Consider the following 26,441-nt stretch of genomic DNA (forward strand, 5'->3'; position numbering starts at 1 on the left):
CAAATAAAAAAAGGTTATAACAAACTAGAATTCTCCTAAGAAGAACATCTAAATGTCTCTTTCGTCACAACTGTGTGCTAACAGACTTTTTTTTATTTCTCGGTCAAATAATTAATCAGTTTTTTAAACTTGTTTTCATTTTCATTGTTTACGATAATGTTCCTAAGCTCTCGGTTTATGGCTGCCATGTCTGCCGGTTTTCGGCTTTTGTCTTAAATTTCGACATAAGCCACGACAGATGTCACAGCAGACATTACATAAGCTAAAAAAAAAAGAAGAAAAACACAAAATAAATAGCAACAGAAGGACGCTTTTCAAAACCAGCCTCGTACTAAATAATTTGGCCTGTTTGATCAAAAGGACCTCGTTTGACTCCAGCATCTCTTTCTTAGTTAAGCCAGCGGTGTTTTATTCAGTAAACAGTCGGAGAACAACTGCTCTAAAAAACAAAATTCACTTTTTCACCAATTACGTGAGAAGAGTTATAATAGATGTGAAAGTAGAAAAAGAAAAGCTCCAATTCCACCTGAGACTGCATGTGACTAATATCAAGTGTAAGTTCAAGCATATCAAGAAACAAGTTACATGATGAAACAATGACGTAGAACCATGAAACCCTGAAGATTTGACCCAAATAAAAACGCCATTTACAGCACAAACGACTGCCGTTGGAACGCAAACTCGACTTTAACGTTGAAAACTGTTTTTGTGAGGACTGCAACTAAAAACAGAACAAATACATTTAGCTTTAAATTCAAATCCTTGCACTCAAACTGACTTTTAGCCCAGTTAGCACCCGGTTAGCATACAGTTAGCATCAGCAGCAGCCCTCAACACAACTCCAGTTCTACCCGTGACACGGTGATAATGGTCATAATTCAGATTCATGAAATCTTTAGTGAAGAGGTCCAACTTCAACCCCTCACCAGATTTAACCGTGGGGTATTCAAAAATAATAAGAAATAAAATTGAGAAACACCAATTTGGTGAGCTAGCTATCTTGCTACAAGACAGAAGGTTTGGCTATTTCGAGCAACTTATATCTAGAAATTTCCCCTTTCTGTACGGATCTTTTCAGCTTCGTTACTTAAGTAATTAAAAATGTCCTCATATGGGATTTCAGACCATTTTAATATGTGAAAAAACACACGTTAGGTGCTTTTTGTTGTTGTCGCCAGACAACAATAGGATTTCCTAAAGAAGCGTCTTACCATTTGCTTAATTAAAATTGGGCCCCTTGGAGAGAAAGGTGGTCCCGTCCTTTAATTAAAGAACCAAACCCAAACCAAATGGACCGCAGGCCAGAAAAATAGGTTTTAAACTGTATTTACTAATGCACTGCCTACAATGAGTTGTTAGCCCTTGATTGAAGCGTTCACGAAGCCCTGAACCAGTTGGGGAAACCCTTAATAACAACCGGCGGATAACAACCCTCGCACGTTCAACATTTCCAGACACATCTGCCCACCGACAAGCGCCCTCTGAGGTTCTGTCCAGTCGAGACCCGACGGAGGAGGTCGTCGCAGGAAGTACTAAACATTTTTACTTTGGCGGATATTTCGCTCCACATCCCTGCCCTGTTCTGCATTAAACAAACAAGTATTTAATTAGTTAAACTAATTAGTAAAACTGTCATCTTTGTCATTTAAAAAGCAACAATAAGCCTAACAATAAAGCTTATTTATATGACACTAAAATCAGGATAAACTAAGTAATCTGTAAAAAAAGAAAAGAGAGAAAAAAAAGGCAATAATATTGCTGTTGAGCCCAGCCCTAGTTCCATCTTCTTTTTCTTTTATTTGAAGAGAAAAGAAAGTAAAAAAAAAAAAAACCAAATCTGCACGTTTATTGCGCAACGTGCATGTGTAAACCACTTTGACAAGCAGGGAGGCAGATTCTTTTTCACTGTTCCGCTCCCAGCGAGGTTAAGTCTGCTCGAGTCCCATCGGTGTTAGGAGTAGATCGACCAGTAGACGACGTTGAAGAGGACGTAAGATCCAGGAAAGAGGACCCGGGAGTACTTGTCTATGACGTGCGTGTCGATCCAGCTGTTGCTGTAGGCGCCGGAGCCGACGTGGCCGGTGACTTGGTCGCTCTCCATCGCCAGCTGCACCAGCATCCTCTCCCGCTTCATGCCGTTCTCCTGCGGCAGGCCGTAGTTCCCCGTCGTGTTGAAATCCACGTCGCTGTAGCCGTCCGACATCACGCCAGGATGGGCCAAACCGCAGGTGCACGGCAGCTGCAACTAGACAAAAAAAAAAAAAATAATGAATAAAAAAGGTACTGAAAGGCGTTCCAAAACACTACAGAAAACTTCTTAATAATCCAAAACAATCTAGGAATTCAAAGCTTGTTTTCATCCTCTGGGGACCTTGAATATACGTATCTAAAGGACGCACGGGGCTTTTCAAACACACTCACCCGCTCTCGGAGGACCCTCTCCTTGCGTTCCTGTAGAGTCGACAGGTAGTTGACGGCGGCGTACTCGATCACCGACAGGAACACGAAGACGAAACTGACCCAGAGGTAAATGTCCACGGCTTTGATGTAGGACACCCTGGGCATGGAGGCGTTGACGCCGGTGATGATGGTGGACATGGTGAGCACCGTGGTTATGCCTGAAAGAAACCCGGAAAACTTGCTCGCTCTGAATACAATCGTGGTGTCAGGTATGTACGAATGTGGAACAAATACACTTTTTAAATTGACAAAACTGGACTCAAGTTTAAACCGTTACCAAATGGGCGCCGGTTAAAGATTAGAGTCACAACGAAGCAGAAGTTGAAGCGTCACTAAATCTCTAAAAAAACGACGTACACGTGCGATGTGTGTAGCGATGGATTTAAGTTTAGTTATAAATACGCATGGTTGAAAACACGGCGACGGCAATTTAATTTCGTTGTTAGCTGATCTGGAGCCAAGTGATTTATATGGAGGCAGCTTTCGTCAACCCCCACCGATCAAAACAGTTTATGCAAATCGCTAGAACTAATCCTAAATCGCTAACATACATATATCAACATATGTCAACTCAAAGGTCAGGTTCCCCCTCCGGTAAACACCGTTAGCACCGGTCAGCCGTAACTTTCGCTGTTAGCGCCGTTAGCCGCCAACTTAGCCTTTCGCCATGTTGAGAGCGGTTGAGATTTTTTTTTTTATATTAATCATCTCGTCGGCTTTCAGAGAAAAATTCTAATGTGAAAAATTATCCATCAACATCTAGAACGAAGAACTGAGCCAGTAATCACCAAACTAGCCACCGCACCAATTAGCTATAAAAGGCCAGGCACTCTTAAGCTTAGTTCATACTTAGTATTAGCTTACTGATAAAAACACTGTTTACGTGTTTAGTGATGATACAAAGAAGCTTTCATACGCTTTAAAATCTTAATTTCAGTAGATATTTTGCCACCAAATCAAATTGTTTATAGGATATTCAACCTTTGTTTCCTCATAAAGCATTTAATACTCCTATAAAGGGTTTGTACAAAGGCAATAAAGTAGGCCAAGACCATTAGATACGAGTGTACAGATAATCACAGTTCCTCCTCGTCATTGTGGAGGTTGGTTCCTGCAGTCTTTGGGCAAATCTCTGGGTTTCACTCTTTTTAATTGCTCACAGTCTATGTCTTGTTTGATGAAACGTTCCTTTCTTGATCCTTGTTGTTTGTACTCGTGGTTGAATGCACTCATTGTAAGTCGCGTTGGATAAAAAGCGTCAGCTAAATGACATGTAATGTAATGTCGAGTGTAAACGCCTTCGGTCACACTCGACCAAGCGTTACCTAGTGGCACCCGGGCGGGGACGGCCCTGCGGTCGATCCAGAAGGACACCCAGGACAGCATGACCATCAGAGTGGCGGGGAAGTAGGTCTGCAGCAGGAAAAAGAAGACGTGGCGCCGCAGAGTGAAGTGGATGTACAGACGGTTGTACCAGCCTGGAGAGGAGAGAAAAAGAGGTTCAAAACGGACTCGAGTGGTGGCGGCGGCGGGGATCTGAAATTAAAAAAAGACGTCCGCTTCCTGTCGGTACCCGTGCTGCTGTAGAAGGCCAGCCTGGTGGTGGTGTGAAACTCCTGGATGAGGAACTGCGAGAGGGAAATCCTCTCGTCGGTGCTGAGTGACCGGTTCCCTTTCTTCCAGTACAGCATCAGGTCGTCATCCGTGTACGCATCTGGAGAGACAAAAGAGCACGAATCACGTTGCTTTTGCGCAAACCTCCACCGCCTCCACAGTGTCCTTGGTTTTTGATCACGTCACTCACAGCTCTCTATCTCCAAAGAGCACGTCTGCGTGTCGAGAGGGAAGCGACTCAGGTCCATGCTGCACATGGACGTGACCGTCACCCTGCAATGACAAAACTAAAAGCTGTGGTGACGCAACAAATGTCACCACGTTAATCATCATTTCAGTCTACATTGTTTCTTCTTCTTCTTCTCTTTAGAGACGGTTACGGTCTGCATTTATTTAGTCGTAGTCTCGAGCTCCAATCGGCTGAGATGGAAACGTGACAATCATTTTTTTTGCCCCTTTTTTTCCCGGTGCGGTGCCAAAGTGAATAAATAATAAATAAAAATCAACAGTGATTTGGACAATTCTTATAATTTATTTACGTACAAAACTACAATGCTTTCTTTCTTTAAAGCCACGAGACTCCATTGTGAGAAACAGTAATTTGACCTTGTAAAACGCACTTCACTCCAAATAAGAAAAATAAAACACTTGGTTAGTCTTTCCACTGTTGGGTGCAAAGAAACCCTTAATTCACCCAGTTAGATGTGAAATTAACCACCGTTATGCGCTCTCCTCAAAGCCACCAGACTCCATTGCTAAAGTGAAGAAAAACAACACTTATAACACTCAAATGAAGACACCGTCTTTATTCGTCTTTCCACTGATCCAACGATCACCGGCTCTGGTTTGAGAGTTTCAAAAGAAAATTAACATTTCCGCTGTTTACTGACCCAGTTTCCCGGCCGTGTTTGTGACTTCTCGTCGTCTGCTGGCTAAAACGGGTTCAAGAAGTCTGATAATAACCAAAAAAATGAGAGGCCGGTGACTTTTCCTTATTGGCCCATAATGCACGTGGAAGCTTCAGCAGAGCCTCACCCCTCCATATCCACAAGCACACACTGGAGGAGGGTCAGCACAGAGATGATGAATGAAAATACATAATCCAGCTCACGGGACAATATACTGCATCCCCACCCCGCCAATCTGCCTTTAGTCTCCAACCGGCACACAGATTAACCCCGACCATCTTTAACCAGATAGTACTATGACCCCCCCCCCCCCCCCCCTATCAACACTGAATGCTGATTTGCAGATGTTGACGTTCATCATTCTGAATTTCGTTTGTTCCGGCGGGGCCATGATTGAGTGGTCGCAGGAAGCAGGTGGCCAGCTGTAAATCTCTGCTGGGGGGAGGGGGGGAGGGGAGGGGGGGAGGGGGGGGGGGGGGGGGGGGGGGAGGCTCCATCATGTGGATTACAAAATCAACTACCTTGGCCCCGAGCCTCCGATCGCTCGGCGCGATTGCGAGGCCTTGCTCGGCGGCATTAGCGGCCCGTAATTGGCAGAACGTTATCCCACTAACATCCTAACCGGCCCCACTTCAGAGGCACCGCGTGGAATATCTTTAAATGCAATATATATATATATATATATATATATATATATATATATATATATATACATATACACACATATATACATTGCTATTTATCTCGAATATTGCACCGTACTTTTACTGCTTCCTTTTGCACTTCTGGTCAGATGCTAAACTACATTTTGTTGTCTTAGTACTTTATAGACAATAAAGTTGAATTTGAATCACAAAACTATTTAAATAATACAAAATCTAAGATGTATTTAAAAGTCTGTCGTGCATTAATAAAATGTTCTATGCGTGCCGATTAATTGGTGGACTTCTAATATTTACACAATGATATCAAAAAATCTGTATTGTTGAGATAATGACATTGTGGATAAAAGAAAATAATAGAACAGCTAACAGAGTCCTGTAAATTCAGAAAATTTACTCGGAATCCTTTAAAACCAGGAAAAGACAATATCCAAATATCCCAAATCTAAGACGATGTCTGGTTTCACGTCCCGATATCAATATACTATGTTACATATTGCCCAGTCACAGAAGGAAAAGCACAGGTGTAAAAACATGAGCATGTGTCCTAGTGTGCCCAGCGTGAACAATACCGGGACCCTGAAACCTCCCTGATCTTCCTCCTATCTGGGTCGCCGTGGCAGCAGGCTTAAGCGTTATGCTCAGATGTTCTCCTCCCAAGCTACGCTTTCCAGCTCTTCCTGGGGATTCCAGAGTCACTCCCAGGCCAGACGAGATCTATAATCCCTCCAGCGAGTGCTGTTACCAGTTGTGCGTGCCTGGAGGCTGGAAGTCTATGCTTCATGTGTTAAAGCTGCATTCTCTCTACTGACCACCAGGGGGCGACTCCTCTGGTTGTATAGAAGTCTATGCTTCATGTGTTAAAGCTGCATTCTCTCTCCTGACCACCAGGGGGCGACACCTCTGGTTGTATAGAAGTCTATGCTTCATGTGTTAAAGCTGCATTCTCTCTACTGACCACCAGGGGGTGACTCCTCTGGTTGTATAGAAGTCTATGCTTCATGTGTTAAAGCTGCATTCTCTCTCCTGACCACCAGGGGGTGACTCCTCTGGTTGTATAGAAGTCTATGCTTCATGTGTTAAAGCTGCATTCTCTCTACTGACCACCAGGGGGCGACTCCTCTGGTTGTATAGAAGTCTATGCTTCATGTGTTAAAGCTGCATTCTCTCTCCTGACCACCAGGAGGGCGACACCTCTGGTTGTATAGAAGTCTATGCTTCATGTGTTAAAGCTGCATTCTCTCTCCTGACCACCAGGGGGTGACTCCTCTGGTTGTATAGAAGTCTATGCTTCATGTGTTAAAGCTGCATTCTCTCTCCTGACCACCAGGGGGCGACTCCTCTGGTTGTATAGAAGTCTATATAAATTACTCTACTTCTATTGATGTATTCCCTCAGTAAACATTGTAAACATTAGTTTTTGGTCTCAATCTCTAGTTTCAAGTCTTCTTCAATACAGCGTGATGTTCATTTAGTAAATTATGCTCCATTTCAGAGTCAAACAGACCATAAAGTGGGGTAAGCTTTAGGGGTGGGTCTTACTTTGATTGACAGGTTGCTGCCGCTACCAGAGACGTATACGGCGTTTCTACGTCACTCCTCCTGCTGGGCAGTCATATTAGTTTGGAAAACATATCTATATGCAAAAATAAATAAATAAATACACCCTCAGTTATCCCCCCTAGTGTTCAGTGTCCAGCTCACTGGTCCGGCCTGTAATTGAAGTCCAGTCAAGAGATGCACATGGCATTTTAAAAGTGCACACCAAAAAGGATTTTACTAAACTAATAATAATTATTAATCATAATTAAATTACATATAAATAGTTACCTGTGCTAATAATACTAACTCTCCCCCTGTAACAATGTAACATTGTAATAATAATCCTGTCCAAATGAGGCTAAATTGGTTAATAATGAGCCGGTGATTCATTCTTGAATAATTCTCATTCATGGATTATGTAGGAGAAAGAATATACTAAGTTTATGACCTATAGTTAATCCTTCTGTGAATCTAAATCCTGATTAACACTGAATCTGTTGCTGAGCAGCTCGAAACTAATGACGCATTCAGCTCTAATAACATACATATTAGTCGCTACTCTTTTAGTCAGTAGTGGGATTATTTTCCCATTATCCCATATTTTTCCCTTGTGTCATCATACCAAACTAACAAGTAACTATCTTTTATATTAAATATAAATTTCACACAATAATAATAATAAATATGTTGAATATAAGTGGACTTTACACTGAGCCTCGGGGGATAATTTCAGTAAATGTGCGTAAAATACAGATTTATCTTGTGCAAATGGGCCTTTTGGTAAAACTAGTCCCATTTAAATGTGCAAGAAAAAGTGAATTAAGTTCCATCTACTTGCATTAAGTGGATGTGAACTCTCCAGTCAGGGGCTGATAAACCGTTCCAGAAGAAAAGGGCGTAACAAGATGGCGCTATTAGGAGCTTTTCTTTTCTTTTTTCTCAGCTAAGCGCAAAAAAAACTTTTCGTGATATTTTGTCTTTTAGAAATTACGGCATTTCCATGTTGTTGTTTTTTCTTTCTTTAATGCACAAATTGGAAAAGTGCATTAAAATGGGGGCAGGAAATAGTTCCTGTTGTAAAAGTTCCATGTCACTCTTGGCAAGAAAGCAAATTGAGTGCGTGTACCCAAATAGCCAAATGTTAAACTATTACTTTCAAGCTAACGGCCACACGGGGCGCCATTTACCGCAGGCTGTAGAGGACTTTGCCGTCCGGGTAAACTCGCAGCATGACGTTTTCAGTGGTGGTGTCGTGGGTGAAGGACTTCTTAGAGTGGACGAAAAACATGTCCGGAACCCAGATTTTCTTCACCAGGCGGCCATCGAAGGTCATGCTCAGGTTGTTGTTGCTTCTGAATGACAGACGTTCATCTTTCCAGTAGTGCCTCAAATACAGCGTCATAGTAAAGTCCTTGAACAAGGATAGATGTGTCCGTTACGTTGTTATCTCATCCAAAACAGAATTTTCTTTACTCACGGTTCGTTCCCGGACATACCATGTCGACCTCTGAGATGGCGTCCAAACTTTCCACCTGGACATCCACTCCAACGGGGACTGCAGGCCCTGTTGGAGAAATATTCAGCTTTAAATTTACGGTAGTGTTGACACGTGCGTTGAAGCAACAAGATGCCGTTGTTAAGAGCTCCAATCAAATATGTACTGGTTACACCACACCAACTTTTTCTACTTTAGCTCTACAAATACAATCTGCGATGAAAAATGTCTCAAGTTCTTGAGCAATACATGCATTTTCGGTCATATTTGGTCATTATCCTGCGACCGAAACAGTTGCTTTCTGTCCAAAAGTCTAGTGTACCATTTTCCATCAACTCCGCCTTTTTCCTACATTTTTGTAATGAATTTGGGTTGGGTCTTCCTCAGCCTCTCTCACTTTGGTCCACCGTAGCCCGGCACCGTCCTTTGGTAAACTAACCGGGACTATTGTTTGGCTCATGTATCACCCACGATTCTCCGTATTCTGAGCGTAACACCGCTATCCGTCCATTAACGGCATTCTGAAGTTTTATTCACAAAGGATAGTAAAAAAAACTTTTCCGACATATTTGGTCTTGGACCAAGAAATAGTTCCAGTAGTAATAATTTGGCAGCTTTTTGTATTTGTTTTCATGAGAGTGAAGCAGGTTTTTTCCCCCGCTCAATGCGTAGCGCCCCCGAACACTTCATTACATTACATTACATTACTGACGCTTTTATCCAAAGTGACTTACAATAAGTGCATTAAACCATGAGTCCAAACTCAGAACAACAAGGATCGAGCAAGTAACAATTTCTTCAATAAAATTAAACTACAAAGTGCTATCAGTAAGAGACATTTAAGTGCTGCTAAAGTGCTACCACGGCGCTACCTTCCCTATTCAAGGTATAGCTTCAAATTGAAAGAACATCATGAGTCTTTTCTCCTAATTACGGTGACGTAACGTTGATCTGAACGGATCCAGCAGGAAAATTAAGACGCCACGTGAAATGTCAGGTGATTTCAATTCATTTCATTTAAACGGCACCATTAACTATCAGGTACCGTACGGTTTGCGCGGCTAGCGTTGTAGCGTTAGCGCTCGATCGGATTGGTTGCCTTGAAACAATTCAACATTTTACAAATGTCTGAGCCGGCGGATGCAGACGTGGCCCCCGGTGAAAAACGGCTTCAGGATTATCTGTGTTTATTTGGGAGGTTGTGACTCCTTTTTTATGCTTTTGCTTCAAACACTGACTTTCATCCAAATCCCCCTGAAAGCAGTCGGGTGCAGATTTCCCAAAACAGCGGCACAGAAGGCAGCGGAGCCTAATCCTATTTGACATTATAGTGCATGCTGTTTTCTTTCATCCGTAGCTATTTTTGTCGAGTTTTGTTGATGTCGTTTACTCACTTTCGTTGTGCCGTTCACTTTAACTTGTTTTTTAACTATTTATCAGAGATGCAGCCGTCTCTGAAAGGTCTGACCTGCCGATTTTCTTTCTGAACCCTTGACAAAGTAAACCCAGACTGAGATCTTTCCCCAGGTAGAGGTGTCCACAGAGAGGGGAAAGACACTTTGATTGATACGATATAAGGGCTCACTATCTCAGACAGTCTCTCCTCAAAAGAGAGTTGAGAGTTCAAATCCGGTGCAGTTTTCTCACCTCCAGATATCTGGCCAATCGCTGCATGAAGTTGGCCTGATTGTGGGTATCGGAAAGTTACAAAAACAGCCCTTCATAGCTGGAAATACCAAATGCAGTTTGACAGTCTAATAAGCTCTTTATTTGGAGCATATACTGAGACCTTTACCCAAACCAAGTCCTTTGTTTCTAAACCCAACCAAACTACTTGTTACTCTGCACACACACACTTCTCATTCAGCATTGAGGTAATCACCATCTTACGGTGCCAAGGTGCATAAAAGAGCATCAATATAGCCTAATAGAGCTTGTCTATGAATAAAAAGTCACCTTCACCCCGGACATTTCTGAGCCCAGTTATGGTGGAAACCATCTGGGAAACTCATGTAGTTGGATTTTAGAACTGTCAGATATAGATAGTCTTCCTGCATTAAAGGACACCTAACCAACCAACATAAAGTGTTTTTATCACCAGCCTCTTGCACTGTATTAATAATGGTTTTATTGGTGAGAGCCATGTGACAGGAGAAACACATCGATGAGCTTAAACCTCTGCAGAGATTAAACATGTCTCTGTGGATTTACCAGGAAGGGTGTTCCCAGTTCATGCAGGTTTCAGGGAACAACAACAACAACAACAAGCTGATTGGGCAAATCCAACCATCTGTCAGACAGAATCACAGCAGCTTGGAAATATGTGTTGCACAACACCTTGCGCTCACAAAGTATGCACTTACCATTTAAAAAAAAAAATATGAGCACATGAAACCTCCAGTTACTAATGAGACTCAATCCAGTAATTAACAACGATTTAAAAAAAATGAGTAAATGCTTTCCAAGAAAGAGAATTTGAAAAGCACACAGATTCTGGCTCCGAGCAGCGTGGCAGATTAAAATGGGAGTTATTGAAACCTAAAGCTATAGGCTGTGGCTGCTTGGTAATTAATCACTGGTCCACAGCAGCATGGATTAGGCATAAACCCACTCCGTTATGTCATCTTCACAAGGCGGCGCTGGACACAAATGATCTGGGCATGGGTTGAGTGTAAAGTCCAAAAGAACACTTGATGTGGCCAATGAATGAATTACATCTTTTGAGGAGAGTTGATTCATTTATATAAGAAAGGTGAACCTCCTCACCTCCGAATCCGGGTCGCATCGTAAAGTCGTGGTCGTCTATTCTCAGCAGCTGCTCTGACTTCGGACCCCCGACTTTAGTTACATCCTGACTCCTCTTGAAAATGGGGCTGATGGAAATGTTTGGAAAAAAACAATTAAAGGAGTTAAGTTATGGGTCTCTAAGACAAATGAGGGATTCAGTGGTATAGAGTGCTGCAGGAATGAGTCCTGGTCCTACGTAGCCTAACGTATCCGGCTCGGGTAGCAGCAGCGACCTGTCAATCACAGTAGCCCCGCCCTAAAGCATACACTGCTTTATGGTCTGTTTGACTCTAAATGGACAATAATTTATTAAATGAACATCACGCTGAATTGAAGAAGACTTGAAACTAGAGATTAAGACCAAAAACGCATGTTTACAATGTTTACTGAGGGAATAAATCAAGAGAAGTAGAGTCATTTATATAGACTTCTATACAACCAGAGGAATCGCCCCCTGGTGGTCAGGAGAGAGAATGCAGCTTTAACACATGAAGCATAGACTTCTATACAACCAGAGTCCCTCAAAGTAAGGTAATAAATATGACAATTGACAATAAGTTGACAATTGTGCAAATGTTGTTTTACATGCAGTACAACTTTAGTTGGTGATAGCCTTGAGTGTACGGGTGTTGTAGTGTCATTGTGCTGTGTTTGAACATGTGGTCAGCAACATTAACCAATACTTTCAAACCACCGTTGATATTTAATTGCTAATCAAGGTTTTACTGATAATAAGCTCTTCTATGTTGTGAACACCTGACATATTTATATCGTAGCCGGTAGTTTATGAGTTGATGCAGCACAGGCGAAATAATCTTATGAATTTCCTGATTCTGAGGGATAAGAATGGATTAAATTGGGTTTAGTAAAATACATGGAAGCGGCCCATCCTCCTAGATACTGCAAACAATAGTGTGATTAAAATGTTGACCATGTGCCTCTAAATCCATGATGCTTTAATCTTAGCTACAAGATCCTCCTTTTTAGCCCCTTCTACCGTTCTAATTGGACTAAATAACAAATAAAAAAACTGAGGTGCGTCATACCTGGCAATCTTGTGACCGGTTCCTTCTGTCAGAGGCATTTCTCTTTTCCATCTGAAAGAGGGTAGAAAAAACATTTTACACATTATGCAATGTTTATTAGCACTGACGCTAAATTGGGTGAAAACAGAATAAAGATTTAGGAAAATTGGCAAATATTAATGACCACAAGGGGGCCGCTCCTCTGGTTGTATAGAATTCTATGCTTCATATGTTTAAAGCTGCATTCTCTCTACTGACCACCAGGGGGCGGCTCCTCTGGTTGTATAGAAGTCTATGCTTCACGTGTTAAAGCTGCATTCTCTCTCCTGACCACCAGGGGGCGACTCCTCTGGTTGTATAGAAGTGTATGCTTCACGTGTTGAAGCTGCATTCTCTCTCCTGACCACCAGGGGGCGACTCCTCTGGTTGTATAGAAGTCTATGCTTCATGTGTTAAAGCTGCATTCTCTCTACTGACCACCAGGGGGCAGCTCCTCTGGTTGTATAGAAGTCTATGCTTCATGTGTTAAAGCTGCATTCTCTCTACTGACATTACATGTCATTTAGCTGACGCTTTTATCCAAAGCGACTTACAATAAGTGCATTAAACCATGAGTCCAAACTTAGAACAACAAGAATCAAGCAAGTACAATTTCTTCAATAACGTTAAACTACAGAGTACTATCAGTAAGAGACATTTAAGTGCTGCTACCGCTCTACCGCTCTACCTTCCTTATTCAAGGTATAGTCGAAAAAGATGTGTTTTTAGTTTGCGACGGAAGATGTAGAGACTTTCTGCTGTCCTGATGTCAATGGGGAGCTCGTTCCACCAATGAGGAGCCAGCACAGCAAACAGTCGTGATTTTGTTGAGTATTTAGCTCGAAGTGAAGGAGCTACAAGCCGATTGGCATAAGCCGAGCGAAGTGAACGGGCTGGGGTGTGAGGTTAGACCATGTCCTGGGTGTGAGGTTAGACCATGTCCTGGATGTAGACCGGACCCGATCTGTTCGCAGCACGGTACGCAAGTACCAATGTTTTGAAGCGGATGTGGGTTAATTTTCAGGTGGTGTGCGGACATCCACTGAGAGATGTCAGTCAGACATCCACTGAGAGATGTCGGTCAGACAGGCAGAGATTCGTGCTGCTACCTGTGTTTCAGATTGGGGAAACGAGAGGATCAGTTGGGTGTCGTCAGCATAGCTGTGGTAGGTGAAGCCATGCGAGCGAATGACAGAGCCGAGAGAGTTGGTGTACAGAGAGAAGAGAAGAGGACCAAGGACTGAACCTTGAGGGACCCCGGTAGTCAGAGGACAAGGCTCAGACACAGATCCTCTCCAGGTTACCCGGTAAGAGCGGTCGGTGAGGTAGGATGAGAAGAGTGAGAGTGCGGTGCCTGAGATACCCAGGTACTGGAGGGAGGACATGAGGATCTGGTGGTTCACTGTGTCAAAGGCAGCGGAAAGGTCTAGAAGGATAAGGACAGAGGAGAGAGAGGCTGCTCTAGCAGTTCTGAAGCTGCTCAGAGACAGCAAGGAGGGCAGTCTCTGTTGAGTGGCCTGTCTTGAATCCAGACTGGTGGGGGTCTAGAAGGTTGTTACTGTGGAGAAAGGAGGAGACTTGGTTAAAGATAGCTTGCTCTAGAGTTTTGGAAAGGAAGGGAAGGAGAGAGACAGGTCTGTAGTTATTGACTTCAGATGGGTCGAGAGTGGGTTTCTTCAGGAGAGGGTTGACTCTTACCTCCTTCAGAGAGTTAGGGAAAGAGCCGGTTGAGAGGGAGGTGTTAATAAGATGGGTGAGAAAGGGAAGAAGGTCCGGAGCAATGGACTGGAGAATGTGAGACGGGATGGGGTCAAGGGGGCAGGTGGTTGGGCGGGCAGAGGTTACTAAGGTAAGAACTTGATTAGGAGACAGGGGGATAAAAGAGGAAAACAAGGGGGAGGAAGATGAAGTTACTGGAGGTGTAGTTATGGAAGATGGATTAGTAAATGAAGAGCGTATGTCGTCTATCTTTTTTGTAAAGTAGTCAACAAAGTGGCTTGTGGGAGGGTTGTCAGTACCAAAGAGTGGGAGAGAGTACGAGATGAAGAAGTAGTCAGAGACATGAAGTGGAGTTACAGTGAGGTTAGCTGTAGAGCAGTTTCTGGTGAAAATATAGTCAAGGTGGTTGCCAGCTTTGTGAGTAGGAGGGGAAGGACTGAGAGAGAGAGCAAAGGAAGACAGTAAGAGTAGCAGGTCCGATGACTTCTCTGTCTGGATGTTAAAGTCACCCAGAAGGATGAGCGGGGGGCCGTTTTCTGGGAAGTTTGATAGGAGGACGTCTAGTTCTTCCAAGAAGTCTCCAAAGGAACCAGGAGGACGGTAGAGAACAACAATGGTTAGATGAACCAGATGAGTCACTGCATGAAACTCAAAAGACAGTGGGGTAAATGGAAGCGGGTAGAGAGCATAACTCCATTTGGGTGAGATGAGTAGACCTGTGCCACCACCCCGACCAGAGGGTCTGGGTGTGTGGCTGAAGGAGAAGGCCGAGGAGAGAGCAGCAGGGGGCGACTCCTCTGGTTGTATAGAAGTCTATAGAAGCATGATGTTCATTTAGTAAATTATGGTCCATTTAGAGTCAAACAGACCATCAAGCAGGGTATGCTTTATGGCGGGGCTACAAGGTGATTGACAGGCGGCTGCCACAGTGTTGTCCCGCCTGGGAGTTTTGTTTTTAATCGTAGAAATTGAACCCTTTAACTGTGTTTTTTCACAGTGTTTAGCATGTTGGTAGTCTAGAACGTCTCCACCCTCTGGTGTCACTTCTGGTTAAAAAAGGAAAAAAACAAGCGAACGCTGGGCTTCAAAACAGCAGCCCTCAAACCAATGGGCGACTTGTCCCCTTGTTGTGTACAGTCTTTGGTTGGACTCTTTTCCGAGCTACAGGGATAGTGCTTATACCTTAACTCATCAGTTTGGACGCAGTGAAACTGAGAATTGATTAAACGGGTGATTGAGGACAGACAGCGAGGTCAAAGAGCTGACGAGCCGTCAGGGCACCGTCTGTTCCACTTCGTGGCCTTTGACCCTAAAACCAACTTGACTTGAGGATTAACATCCGATCTCTCGACGCCATACATTGAAACAGACTGTCCGCGACGCACCAAGAAGCCAAGATGGGCATTCCTCGGGTTTCAGTCCACTTCAGGACAAACTAAAGAAAAAAGGCTTTGGTGCACAGCAACACTTTTAACCCTTGCCGCTCTTAAACTGTTTTTAGTTCTGGGAAAGTGAACAGAAGCTCATTATATGCTCTCTTAAAGCAGGATTCAAAGGTTCTAGATATTGCACTGTTTCAGTATTTCGAAACAGCGCCAGTGATCTTTCTCTGTTCTGGCCTCTGACTGCACTCAGAAACCATTTTTCATCTGTTCAAACCTCTAAAACCACAATTAATCACAACATTCTTCTTACAAAACTGTCAACATTTTACTTTTTTTCTGCTTTATACTGCTTCAAATCCTACCTCGACAACAGAAATCAGTGTGTAAGGAACAAAGTGGTAATGCCGGCGTGCCCCAGGGCTCTATTCTAGGTCTGCTCCTTTTCAACTTATATATTATATATTATCAATGATCTGCCTTCAGATCATGTATTGGAACTTCTGTCCAAATGTACGCTGTTGATACAGTAATATACACACATTTTAAAAGCCACAAAGTGGCTTGCAGATTCTTGTTTGCGTCTAAAAACAAATGTAACGTCGCCGTGTTTTTGTTGTTGTTGTTTTTTATTAAAAAGAGTAACTTGCGTTGCTCAAAAATATTCAGTCACTCTCTGCTTCGTAAAACTACTGAAGCAGGTTATTGCAAAAATAATTTTAGATTTATTCCAAAAACACCTGAAGCTGCAAAGATTTATTTTCATATAAAACACCGTACAACCCACAAACTATGAAATAAGAAAACTCAGTCTGGTTATTTTATGGGCTGCTCAGATCAGGAAACATGTGATTCAATATTCAGATTGGGATTATTTCAATACGTCCCATGCAGACTCATTAGAATATAACATCCAAGGCCGGAGAACTACCTTTGCAAAGCTGCACCAAGCCAATCAGAGCAGACCGGGCTCTTAAAGAGACAGGCGCTCTTAAAGAGACAGGCGCTAAAACAGAGCGTTTCAGACAGGGAGGGAATACGGGTATATTCAGACAGACTATATGACAAAAAAATGCATGTAAACATGTTCTAGTAGAAACCAACACAAATATAAGTAATTAACCTTTAAAACTTTGTTAAAAAGCAAGCAGACCCGCCATCATACCACTGCAACACGCGCACGTATCGGAGACATCAGAACGTTTGTGGAGCTTGTAACGCGTCGTCTTTTCTCATAGAGCATCTTTGGTTGTGTTGTGTTGGCATGCTTTAACTGCTGATTGTCTGCTGAACAGAGGTTTGTTTTAATTTCACAAGGCTCACTGGCCAAATTAGTCAGACCAGTAAACACAAGTCAGCAATCTGAAACGCGGTCATGCACACGGCGAATACTCCTCCACTGTTTAGCGGTTAACGGATGACGAGTTCCTCAGCCGTTTCCGAGCGTCCCATCAGCCTTTGGAAGTCATAGCATCTCTTTCCGTCTCCTCGGCTCTGGCCACCGCAGCCAGTTGGAAATTGGACTTAGAAAAACCAATCAGAGCTCGTGTCATCTGAGCCAGCTTCCTTGGTTCTGATTTTAAACCATCCGATTCATAAATGGCACAAACAAACGTGGTGCTCATCGTCAGTAGCTTTCAGGTACATCTTCACTTCCAGAGCCGCTGTCAATTAAAAAAAATCCTCCAATATCTGCACTAAACCCGACGACCAGGTGCTTAAGTGGAGATCTCCTTGACACGACGGTCGCTGGCAAGGAGATCTAAAAACAATGCAAGTCAAGGGGCAGAAGACTTTGGGCTCGACCACGTAGTTGTAATTCTACGGTTTCGCCAGTAAGGAAATTGTCTTTAAATGTAATTGAATAAGCTCCTGTTTTATTGCTAACAAATTCATATCTCATGTGTAAGAGAAAGAATGTGGCATTTTCTTCCAAAATTAGACATTTACATATACATTTAAACACAACGTAGGTTTTCTCCCTCCGGCAGCAACGTTAAGGCAAAGTACTATTTCTAGTTATAAGCTTCTCAAAATCCCCCGAACTCCATCTTCCGAACAGATGCACGGCAGAAAGACAGCCTCACACGTTTTTACCGAGAAACGACATTTTAATTGCTGACCTTTCTTTCCGCCCGGCTGAACCTTTTCCCAAAGCCACAACAATAGCAATAATTCAGAAAGCACATTAACACGCTCAGATTACAGGTTTACGTAATCAGAGTAAGTGATTTTCTCTAACCAGGCACACGTCACCTGTTGTTGCCGTCGGGTGAAAATGGAGCTTTGATGGCCGAGCGTGCACAGCCGCCGGCGTCTTTCTGCTGGCGAGCGGCGGCGGCTGGTGTGTTGCTGAGGACCAAAGGAAGCTCAGTGTTAGGGAGGGAAGACGTTTGCATGCGGCCCGTCGTGAACACACACGTTTTCAGGCACTACTTTCTTGAATGAATGAAAAAAGGGGCTTCGATACCTTTTATGTGTAATAATATAATTTTGTACAATAATATGAACATATAGCAATAGTGTGTTTTATGCATGTTTATTAATATGACTTAAATAAGGCTACAATATACCATTTTCTTTAGAAAATTTTGTTTGAAAATTCTGCTGTTGAGAATATAGACATACATATATATATATAGCCAGATATATAGAAGAAACATAGAAGCTCTTTGGAGCATCAAAAGGATGCCGTCCCCAAATCAGAATAATTAATAACATTACATAATTGTTGTGGGTGACAAAATGCTTTTGACTCCCCCAATAACCACATGTGCTACTTTCATAACACCATGAGGACAAAAAAAGATCTGAAATCTGACTTTTTAAAATCGGAAACAATCCCGAAACAGTAAACTTGTAGAAAAAGGGCACATTCTTTACTTAAATGACATCTAAAACCTGCTCGGTCTTCATCGGTTCATATTCTTCCCTTTCCAAAGTCATAACATTTGTGCATGCAAATACTCAAATTAGCATTTAAAATAATAGAGGGTGTATACGTTGCGTAAAGGCAGGCAGCAGCAGGCCATCAACAGACCTCAGTGTGTAGGCCTGTTGTGTGACTATGAATAATAAATAATAAAGCAATAACAGGCAGATCATCTCAAATGTGAATACCAAAAAGATGAGGAAGTAAGTGAACCTGGAGTTGAGATGGTTTTGTCAAAGTGTTTTCAGGGTAAATAATTAACATGTTTGATTTAATAGTTTCCGGAATAGACTCATTTATCTTCATATTTTTGGAGCTGCTGGCTTGATCTGCAACTCCGTCTTCGTGAAAATAATCATATTGCAGGATAGTTTCGATTGCGTAAATACAAGTGTGATTTTTTACACACGATTTAATGACTTAAAATGACGTTTTCTTTCCAGCTCTTACGCGTATTTACGCACGGACCCCCCCCCCCCCCCCCCATTAGAAAGTCAGCCAGTGGACACGGTGGACACGGTGGACACTGACCTGACGTTCCGGCACGGCGGCTGCGGCTGCAGTGCGCGTCCCTTCGGACGCGTCCTTCCGGACACACCGGCCATCCCGACCAGCAGGAAGAGCAGCACCACGTCCGTGTGCATGGTGTCCAGCGTCCCCGGGCCCCCGGTTCCCCTCCCCCCCACCACCCCAGAAAAGAGTCTCAAAACCGAGGTTTACTCCCACAACGCTCCCCGCACAGCACGCGCATTCCGCACTCGCCTCGCGCAGCAAACATAGTGAGAATGTATACATGCGCGTCACGGTATTTAATCTCAAAGATCAGGAGAGGGGGGGGCCGGGGGGGGGGGGGGGGGGGACTATTTCGCCTAAACCTACAAATCCTCCGCGTGAGATGCGGTGCCGGGATTTAGTGCTCGTTTTTTTCTTTCTCTTTTTGTTGTTGTTGTTGTTGTTGTTGATTCCACCGCCGGGTGCTTCACCTCCACATGTAGAAATGTGACAGCTGCGCAGGTCAAAGGGGACGACGGGGTCTGACCTGCGAGGAGGAACATCCCTCTGGAAACCTGTGATTACGTTGTTTATTTTTCCTTTGAACTCTGATATATTTGCAATGAAACACACTTTTAGGATAGGATTTTTTTTTTTATAAAGCACGTCTCCAATTACCGATGTGTGTGTGTATTGTATAGGAAATGACGTAACCTCTTAATCCATAAATCTCTTGCTGGGCTGAGTGCATTCATGTCACTGGGTTTTATTTTTCAATCCATCACCGTCATGTTTTCTCTTTCCTTCACTTGGGTGCGAGGTGAGGCTCACAGAGCTCTGACCTCTGCTCTGACCTCTGCTCTGACCTCTGCTCTGACCTCTGCTCTGACCTCTGCTCTGACCCTCAGTCATTTTGTATTTCTACACCCAACCTGAGCTGCATTCTTTTGGAATACATAACTCTGGACTCTATATGAGATGCTATAAAGTCATATTATGTCCCATCTCGCTCAATAATATCTGATATAATCTTCCAGGTAGACCTGCAGTGACTAAGCTACAGCCACCGACCATTTATGAATGTATACTTAATAAATAAGAATATGTCTTGGGCATATTTCTAATAATTAAACATTGCACATCCTTAAAAACTAAATATCTTGACCTTTTGGTACAGAAACTCATATTGTGTTTATATTTTATTAATTTCTGTTCTGCTCTGTTTGTTACATCTAAAATCCAGATGTACGGATTCATATTTGCGTCCAATATTTGGACATTTCTGCCTGTTTTTAACTTTATTTATTTACAGATTTACACATTACATCGTGGTATCTCAGGTGTGCTCTTAGGCCATGCACTGTATTGGAGTTTAAAAGTATTTCATTCATTTAAATTAAGAAATTATTGTTAAACGTTAAACTATTTACAAGGTTATTTTAATGATTAATATATTACGGTCTAATTGCTTTTTTAAAATTATACGAAAACTGTACACAAACAACACTATATATCTATATCAAAGTATATTTTTTGTCTTTTTACGGTGTCTCACGCCATATATATATATATTTCTCAGGGTATATATATATCATATATATATATTTATATATATATGGCACAGGGTTTATATATATATATTTATATATAGACCCTATACCCTGAGAAAAAAAAACAAGTATAGAGAAACCAGCGTTTTATTTTGTTAAATTTCACCATTTTGAAGACACTAAGGGTGAAAAGGCTAAAAAATAAATTTCACCAGTTTATTACTGACTCGAAATGACTAAAATATTATGTTTAAATATGCAAATGAGTCATTATATAATGGTAGCTGTTGGTGAATTTATAAGCAACTAAACCAAAAATCTTCCCTTTATTTAATATTAGTATGTATTACTCCTGTAATATATATAACCACACACACCAATGGAATATTACACCTCTTGTGAAATCAGTGAAAACAGGTTGTTTGAATATCTATTTTTTTAATAATAATTATTTTGTGATAACTGAGAAAAGAAGAAATAAAGTCTATTTGTGCAGTTTATCCATTTAACCAGTAGAGGGCAGCAAACGCTCAACCATAACAAGTGGTCATGGGCCCAATCCCAATGTCTCCTATAGAACCCTGAATCCTGACAGAGTCTAAGAGGGCTTGAATATGGTAATATGAATGGGAAATTGTAAAATAATGTATTTAGTAGTATTCTTTGTCAAAACAACTTCAATAAACACAATTATTTTTTTATTTTATTGGAGAGAAGGCCGACATCTCTACGACCGATGTCTCCAAATCTAGACAACTCACACCAAAACAATCTAAATTGACAAATATCGCTACAGGTAAGAGGAAATATAAGTTTTTTTTTGTTGTTTTTTTGGGGTGAACTGTCCCTTTAACGTTAATGTTTCTGTGTACATTTTATATTCCAGGCTGAACACCTCTTTTGTTTACCTTTTATTGTTTTAAGGCCTCCGGGCCTCCCCTGGTAAACCCTTTGTTTAACGTCGCGGTGCTATGAATTGTGGGTAATACCCTCAGGCAAATTCTGCAGAAATGCAGGCTAACACAATGTGTTCATGAAGGGCTGCAAATGTCTGCGAGAGAGCCGTAAATACACTTAAGCATCCTCTAATTTATGGTCTGTTTGACTCTAAATGACCATAATTTACTAAATGAACATCACGCTGTATTGAAGAAGACTTGAAACTAGAGATTGAGACCAAAAACTAATGTTTACAATGTTTACTGAGGGAATACATCAAGAGAAGTAGAGTCATTTATATAGACTTCTATACAACCAGAGGAGTCGCCCCCTGGTGGTCAGTAGAGAGAATGTAGCTTTAACACATGAAGCATAGACTTCTATACAACCAGAGGAGTCGCCCCCTGGTGGTCAGTAGAGAGAATGCAGCTTTAACACATGAAGCATAGACTTCTATACAACCAGGAGTCTCCCCCTGGTGGTCAGGAGAGAGAATGCAGCTTTAACACATGAAGCATAGACTTCTATTCAACCAGGAGTCGCCCCCTGGTGGTCAGGAGAGAGACTGCAGCTTTAACACATGAAGCATAGACTTCTATACAACCAGAGGAGTCGCCCCCTGGTGGTCAGGAGAGAGAATGCAGCTTTAACACATGAAGCATAGGCTTCTATACAACCAGAGGAGTCGCCCCATGGTGGTCAGGAGAGAGAATGCAGCTTTAACACATGAAGCATAGACTTCTATAAAACCAGAGGAGTCGCCCCCTGGTGGTCAGGAGAGAGAATGCAGCTTTAACACATGAAGCATAGACTTCTATACAACCAGAGGAGTCGCCCCCTAGTGGTCAGTAGAGAGACTGCAGCTTTAACACATGAAGCATAGGCTTCTATACAACCAGAGGAGTCGCCCCCCTGGTGGTCAGGAGAGAGAATGGAGCTTTAACACATGAAGCATAGGCTTCTATACAACCAGAGGAGTCGCCCCCTGGTGGTCAGGAGAGAGAATGCAGCTTTAACACATGAAGCATTGACTTCTATACAACCAGAGGAGTCGCCCCCTGGTGGTCAGGAGAGAGAATGCAGCTTTAACACATGAAGCATAGACTTCTATGCAACCAGAGGAGTCGCCCCCTGGTGGTCAGGAGAGAGAATGCAGCTTTAACACATGAAGCATAGATTTCTATACAACCAGAGGAGTCGCCCCCTGGTGGTCAGGAGAGAGAATGCAGCTTTAACACATGAAGCATAGACTTCTATACAACCAGAGGAGTCGCCCCCTGGTGGTCAGGAGAGAGAATGCAGCTTTAACACATGAAGCATAGACTTCTATACAACCAGAGGAGTCGCCCCCTGGTGGTCAGGAGAGAGAATGCAGCTTTAACAGATGAAGCATAGACTTCTATACAACCAGAGGAGTCGCCCCCTGGTGGTCAGGAGAGAGAATGCAGCTTTAACACATGAACCATAGACTTCTATACAACCAGAGGAGTCGCCCCCTGGTGGTCAGGAGAGAGAATGCAGCTTTAACACATGAAGCATAGACTTCTATACAACCAGAGGAGTCGCCCCCTGGTGGTCAGGAGAGAGAATGCAGCTTTAACACATGAAACATAGACTTCTATACAACCAGAGGAGTCGCCCCCTAGTGATCAGTAGAGAGACTGCAGCTTTAACACATGAAGCATAGACTTCTATACAACCAGAGGAGTCGCCCCCTGGTGGTCAGGAGAGAGAATGCAGCTTTAACACATGAAGCATAGGCTTCTATACAACCAGAGGAGTCGCCCCCTGGTGGTCAGGAGAGAGAATGCAGCTTTAACACATGAAGCATAGACTTCTATACAACCAGAGGAGTCGCCCCATGGTGGTCAGGAGAGAGAATGCAGCTTTAACACATGAAGCATAGACTTCTATACAACCAGAGGAGTCGCCCCCTGGTGGTCAGGAGAGAGAATGCAGCTTTAACACATGAAGCATAGACTTCTATACAACCAGAGGAGTCGCCCCCTGGTGGTCAGGAGAGAGAATGCAGCTTTAACACATGAAGCATAGGCTTCTATGCAACCAGAGGAGTCGCCCCCTGGTGGTCAGGAGAGAGAATGCAGCTTTAACACATGAAGCATAGACTTCTATACAACCAGAGGAGTCGCCCCCTGGTGGTCAGGAGAGAGAATGCAGCTTTAACAGATGAAGCATAGACTTCTATACAACCAGAGGAGTCGCCCCCTGGTGGTCAGGAGAGATAATGCAGCTTTAACACATGAAGCATAGACTTCTATACAACCAGAGGAGTCGCCCCCTGGTGGTCAGGAGAGATAATGCAGCTTTAACACATGAAGCATAGACTTCTATACAACCAGAGGAGTCGCCCCCTGATGGTCAGGAGAGAGAATGCAGCTTTAACACATGAAGCATAGACTTCTATACAACCAGAGGAGTCGCCCCCTGGTGGTCAGGAGAGAGAATGCCATATGTATGTTTACTTTTGTTTGATGGCAATCACTGAAGTGGAAGCATATTTTTGGGGGATATTTTGTCAAGGTTTAAATTCCCACTTTAATGAACAAATGCACCAATACTTGTTTGAGACGTTTAGGTACCTAAGTATGTATATATTTTGAATTCATAATTATAATTATATATATATAAATATATATATTTAAATATAAATATATATTTAAATATATATAATTATAAATGAACTTACAAGCAAAATCAACCACATACGATTTTGTTTTCTTTTTTAAAGTGCACATCATTCACCTGCTACACATTTCTTGTGTTTCTCCATTATTACCCATCTCATACCCCTTAAATAAATAATCTCAAAAGAAAAGAAATGTGTGTCAGCTTCAGGTCAAGAAGACCTTTTGAGTTGTAAATCTCGTAGCGCCGACTAATAATTATCATAAACTTTGTGCCGGTTTCTCTTTGCATCTGACAGATTTAAACACACACACACACACACACAAGCGGAATTAATCTGGATTTGGCGGGTGGAAGATTGCTGCATTGGTGATGGAGAGCCAACCTCGTGACATTACGTAAAGCTTCTTCTTTTTTCTCCCTCTCCCCTCATTAGAGGTTCATCTATACAAACGCCAACCGTCACGTGATCACGTGACATCGGACGCGTCGAAATCAAACTTCATACCGTGAGATGATGTCTGAGCGACAAAAAAAACAAAACATCTATGAGTCTGCTGCATCTTCTCAAATGATATGTAAGCTCCTGGAGAATCAAACGAACACGGAGATGCACGGACGCATTCGGCATGTAAATAAATGCAAATGTAAGACTCGGGACTCTCCCTCATCGCTATCCATCCGCACTGCGTGATGATGATGATGATGATGATGATGTTGTGATGTGATGTGTCAGCGTTAATGAGACTTTAATTTGTCATTGACGTTGGATCGGTCACAGAAGTCGTGTAGTTTATCTTCCAACAGAAGAGTTTAATAAGAAAAGACACATCACATCTGTCTAGCAGTGAACTCTCCGCTTCATAGTTCCAACCACACCTCACTCTGTTTCGCTCCTTTAATAACCGACCCATCCTCATAGCCCAACGCGACCCCATTTTTAAATGTAAAACAAAAGAAAGCTTCTTACGCCTGATGCGATTACATTACACCTGCTGGGAGAACATAAAGGACGTGTTGCGGCTGGCACATCGAGGCGCCGGAGGCTCTGCGGCAGAGGGGTCGGGCGACGTGATCTTGCGGTCGAGCACTCGGGCCGTCGTTAATATCGCAGAGAAGAGGCGAGCCGATATTTCAGCCGTGTTGGATACAGTAAGATGGGACCACAGGCGCTGGGAGAGTGTCAACCTGACACCCTAACATCCTGACACCCCGACACCCTGACACCCTGACACCCTAACACCCTAACACCCTAACACCCTTACACAATGACACCTAACACCTAACTCCTTCTGTCCATCCTGCCTCTATAATAAGTTAGGAGTCTTTATTAGTTCACCTGGCCTTTGTTTTCATGCCGTTAGTTATTTGTTTTGGGGTTTTCTGTTTGTCTCATTTCGTCAGTTCACTCCTTGTGGGTCATGTTTAGTTTTACTTCGCGCCTCAATGACCAACCGGCCTCTGATTCTGCAGTGAGTCTGACCGGTTCATTTACCCTCCCTTGTTTTGGCTTATATAACTGACGGTACTGGATATGACAGGATACAAATGTTCCACATCTGAACGTATCGGGTAGCTAATGAACGTTCTCCGGGCTTTAGGGGATACTCACAGGATCAGATCTGATCATGGGCCAGTAGGTGGTTTTTTAATAAGGTGAAAGGTCTGTCTATCTATCTATCTATCTATCTATCTATCTATCTGTCTATCTGTCTGTCTGTCTGTCTGTCTGTCTGTCTGTCTGTCTATCTATCTATCTATCTATCTATCTATCTATCTATCTATCTATCTATCTATCTATCTGTCTATCGATTTATCTATCTATCCATCTGAGGAGTGAGAAACTCATTCCAAAATAACATTTTAAATAGAAAAATTGCAATTGTTTTCCATTTGACAACAGTGTTTTTTTATTATCAATATATTGTGTCTCACTATTTCCTTTGGGGCAAAGTGATGAAGAGATGAAGATCAAAGTGACCCCCCGTCCCTCCCCCATTAACCTCCGTAAAGCTTTCAAGACGTCTGTGAAATCTCCGTAAACCGTCTCTCTGAGTCCCAGATTTCTGTGTGTTGCTTCATTCCTGAAACCTTTGAATAACTTTTGCATTAACGTTAAGGGGCAAAAAGAAAGAAAGAAAGAAAGCAAGTGAGAAACAGTCGGCCAGATTCAAGTCTTTGGGACATGTTGAGGCGAGAAGAGGAAGACAGGATCGTGGATCAATAGATAGAAATAATATTTCTTCCTT

General features: G+C 42.7%; 1 protein-coding gene across 2 annotated transcripts; it reads right to left on the reverse strand.

Moving 5' to 3' along the window:
• Positions 1–1,951: 1,951 nt before the first annotated feature.
• LOC117727785 (gamma-aminobutyric acid receptor subunit rho-1-like) lies at positions 1,952–19,209 on the reverse strand. 2 transcript variants are annotated; one of them, XM_034528260.1, is made up of 11 exons: positions 19,146–19,209; positions 16,891–16,906; positions 12,515–12,568; positions 11,448–11,554; positions 8,683–8,750; positions 8,374–8,597; positions 4,265–4,347; positions 4,034–4,174; positions 3,786–3,938; positions 2,422–2,618; positions 1,952–2,239 (listed from the first exon to the last, which is right to left on the reverse strand). In XM_034528260.1, exons 1-11 carry the CDS (start codon positions 19,207–19,209, stop codon positions 1,952–1,954), a joined length of 1,395 nt encoding a protein of 464 aa, XP_034384151.1. The 2 variants fall into 2 exon arrangements, with proteins under 2 accessions (XP_034384151.1, XP_034384149.1); XM_034528258.1 differs by lacking the exon at positions 16,891–16,906 and having other exon boundaries at positions 12,515–12,565; positions 19,097–19,209.
• Between the last annotated feature and the right edge of the window lie 7,232 nt (positions 19,210–26,441).

Source organism: Cyclopterus lumpus, chromosome 24 (genome assembly GCF_009769545.1).
Source record: "Cyclopterus lumpus isolate fCycLum1 chromosome 24, fCycLum1.pri, whole genome shotgun sequence".
Taxonomy (NCBI): Eukaryota; Metazoa; Chordata; class Actinopteri; order Perciformes; family Cyclopteridae; genus Cyclopterus; species Cyclopterus lumpus.

Coding starts and splice junctions, on each gene's coding strand:
- LOC117727785 (XM_034528258.1), bottom strand. CDS start 19,209: ATGCACACGGACGTGGTGCTGCTCTTCCTGCTGGTCGGGATGGCCGGT. Junction 12,566..19,096: donor CCGCCGTGCCGGAACGTCAG/GTCAGTGTCCAC, acceptor ACCCTCTTTCAG/ATGGAAAAGAGAAATGCCTC. Junction 8,751..11,447: donor GATGCGACCCGGATTCGGAG/GTGAGGAGGTTC, acceptor TTTCTCCAACAG/GGCCTGCAGTCCCCGTTGGA.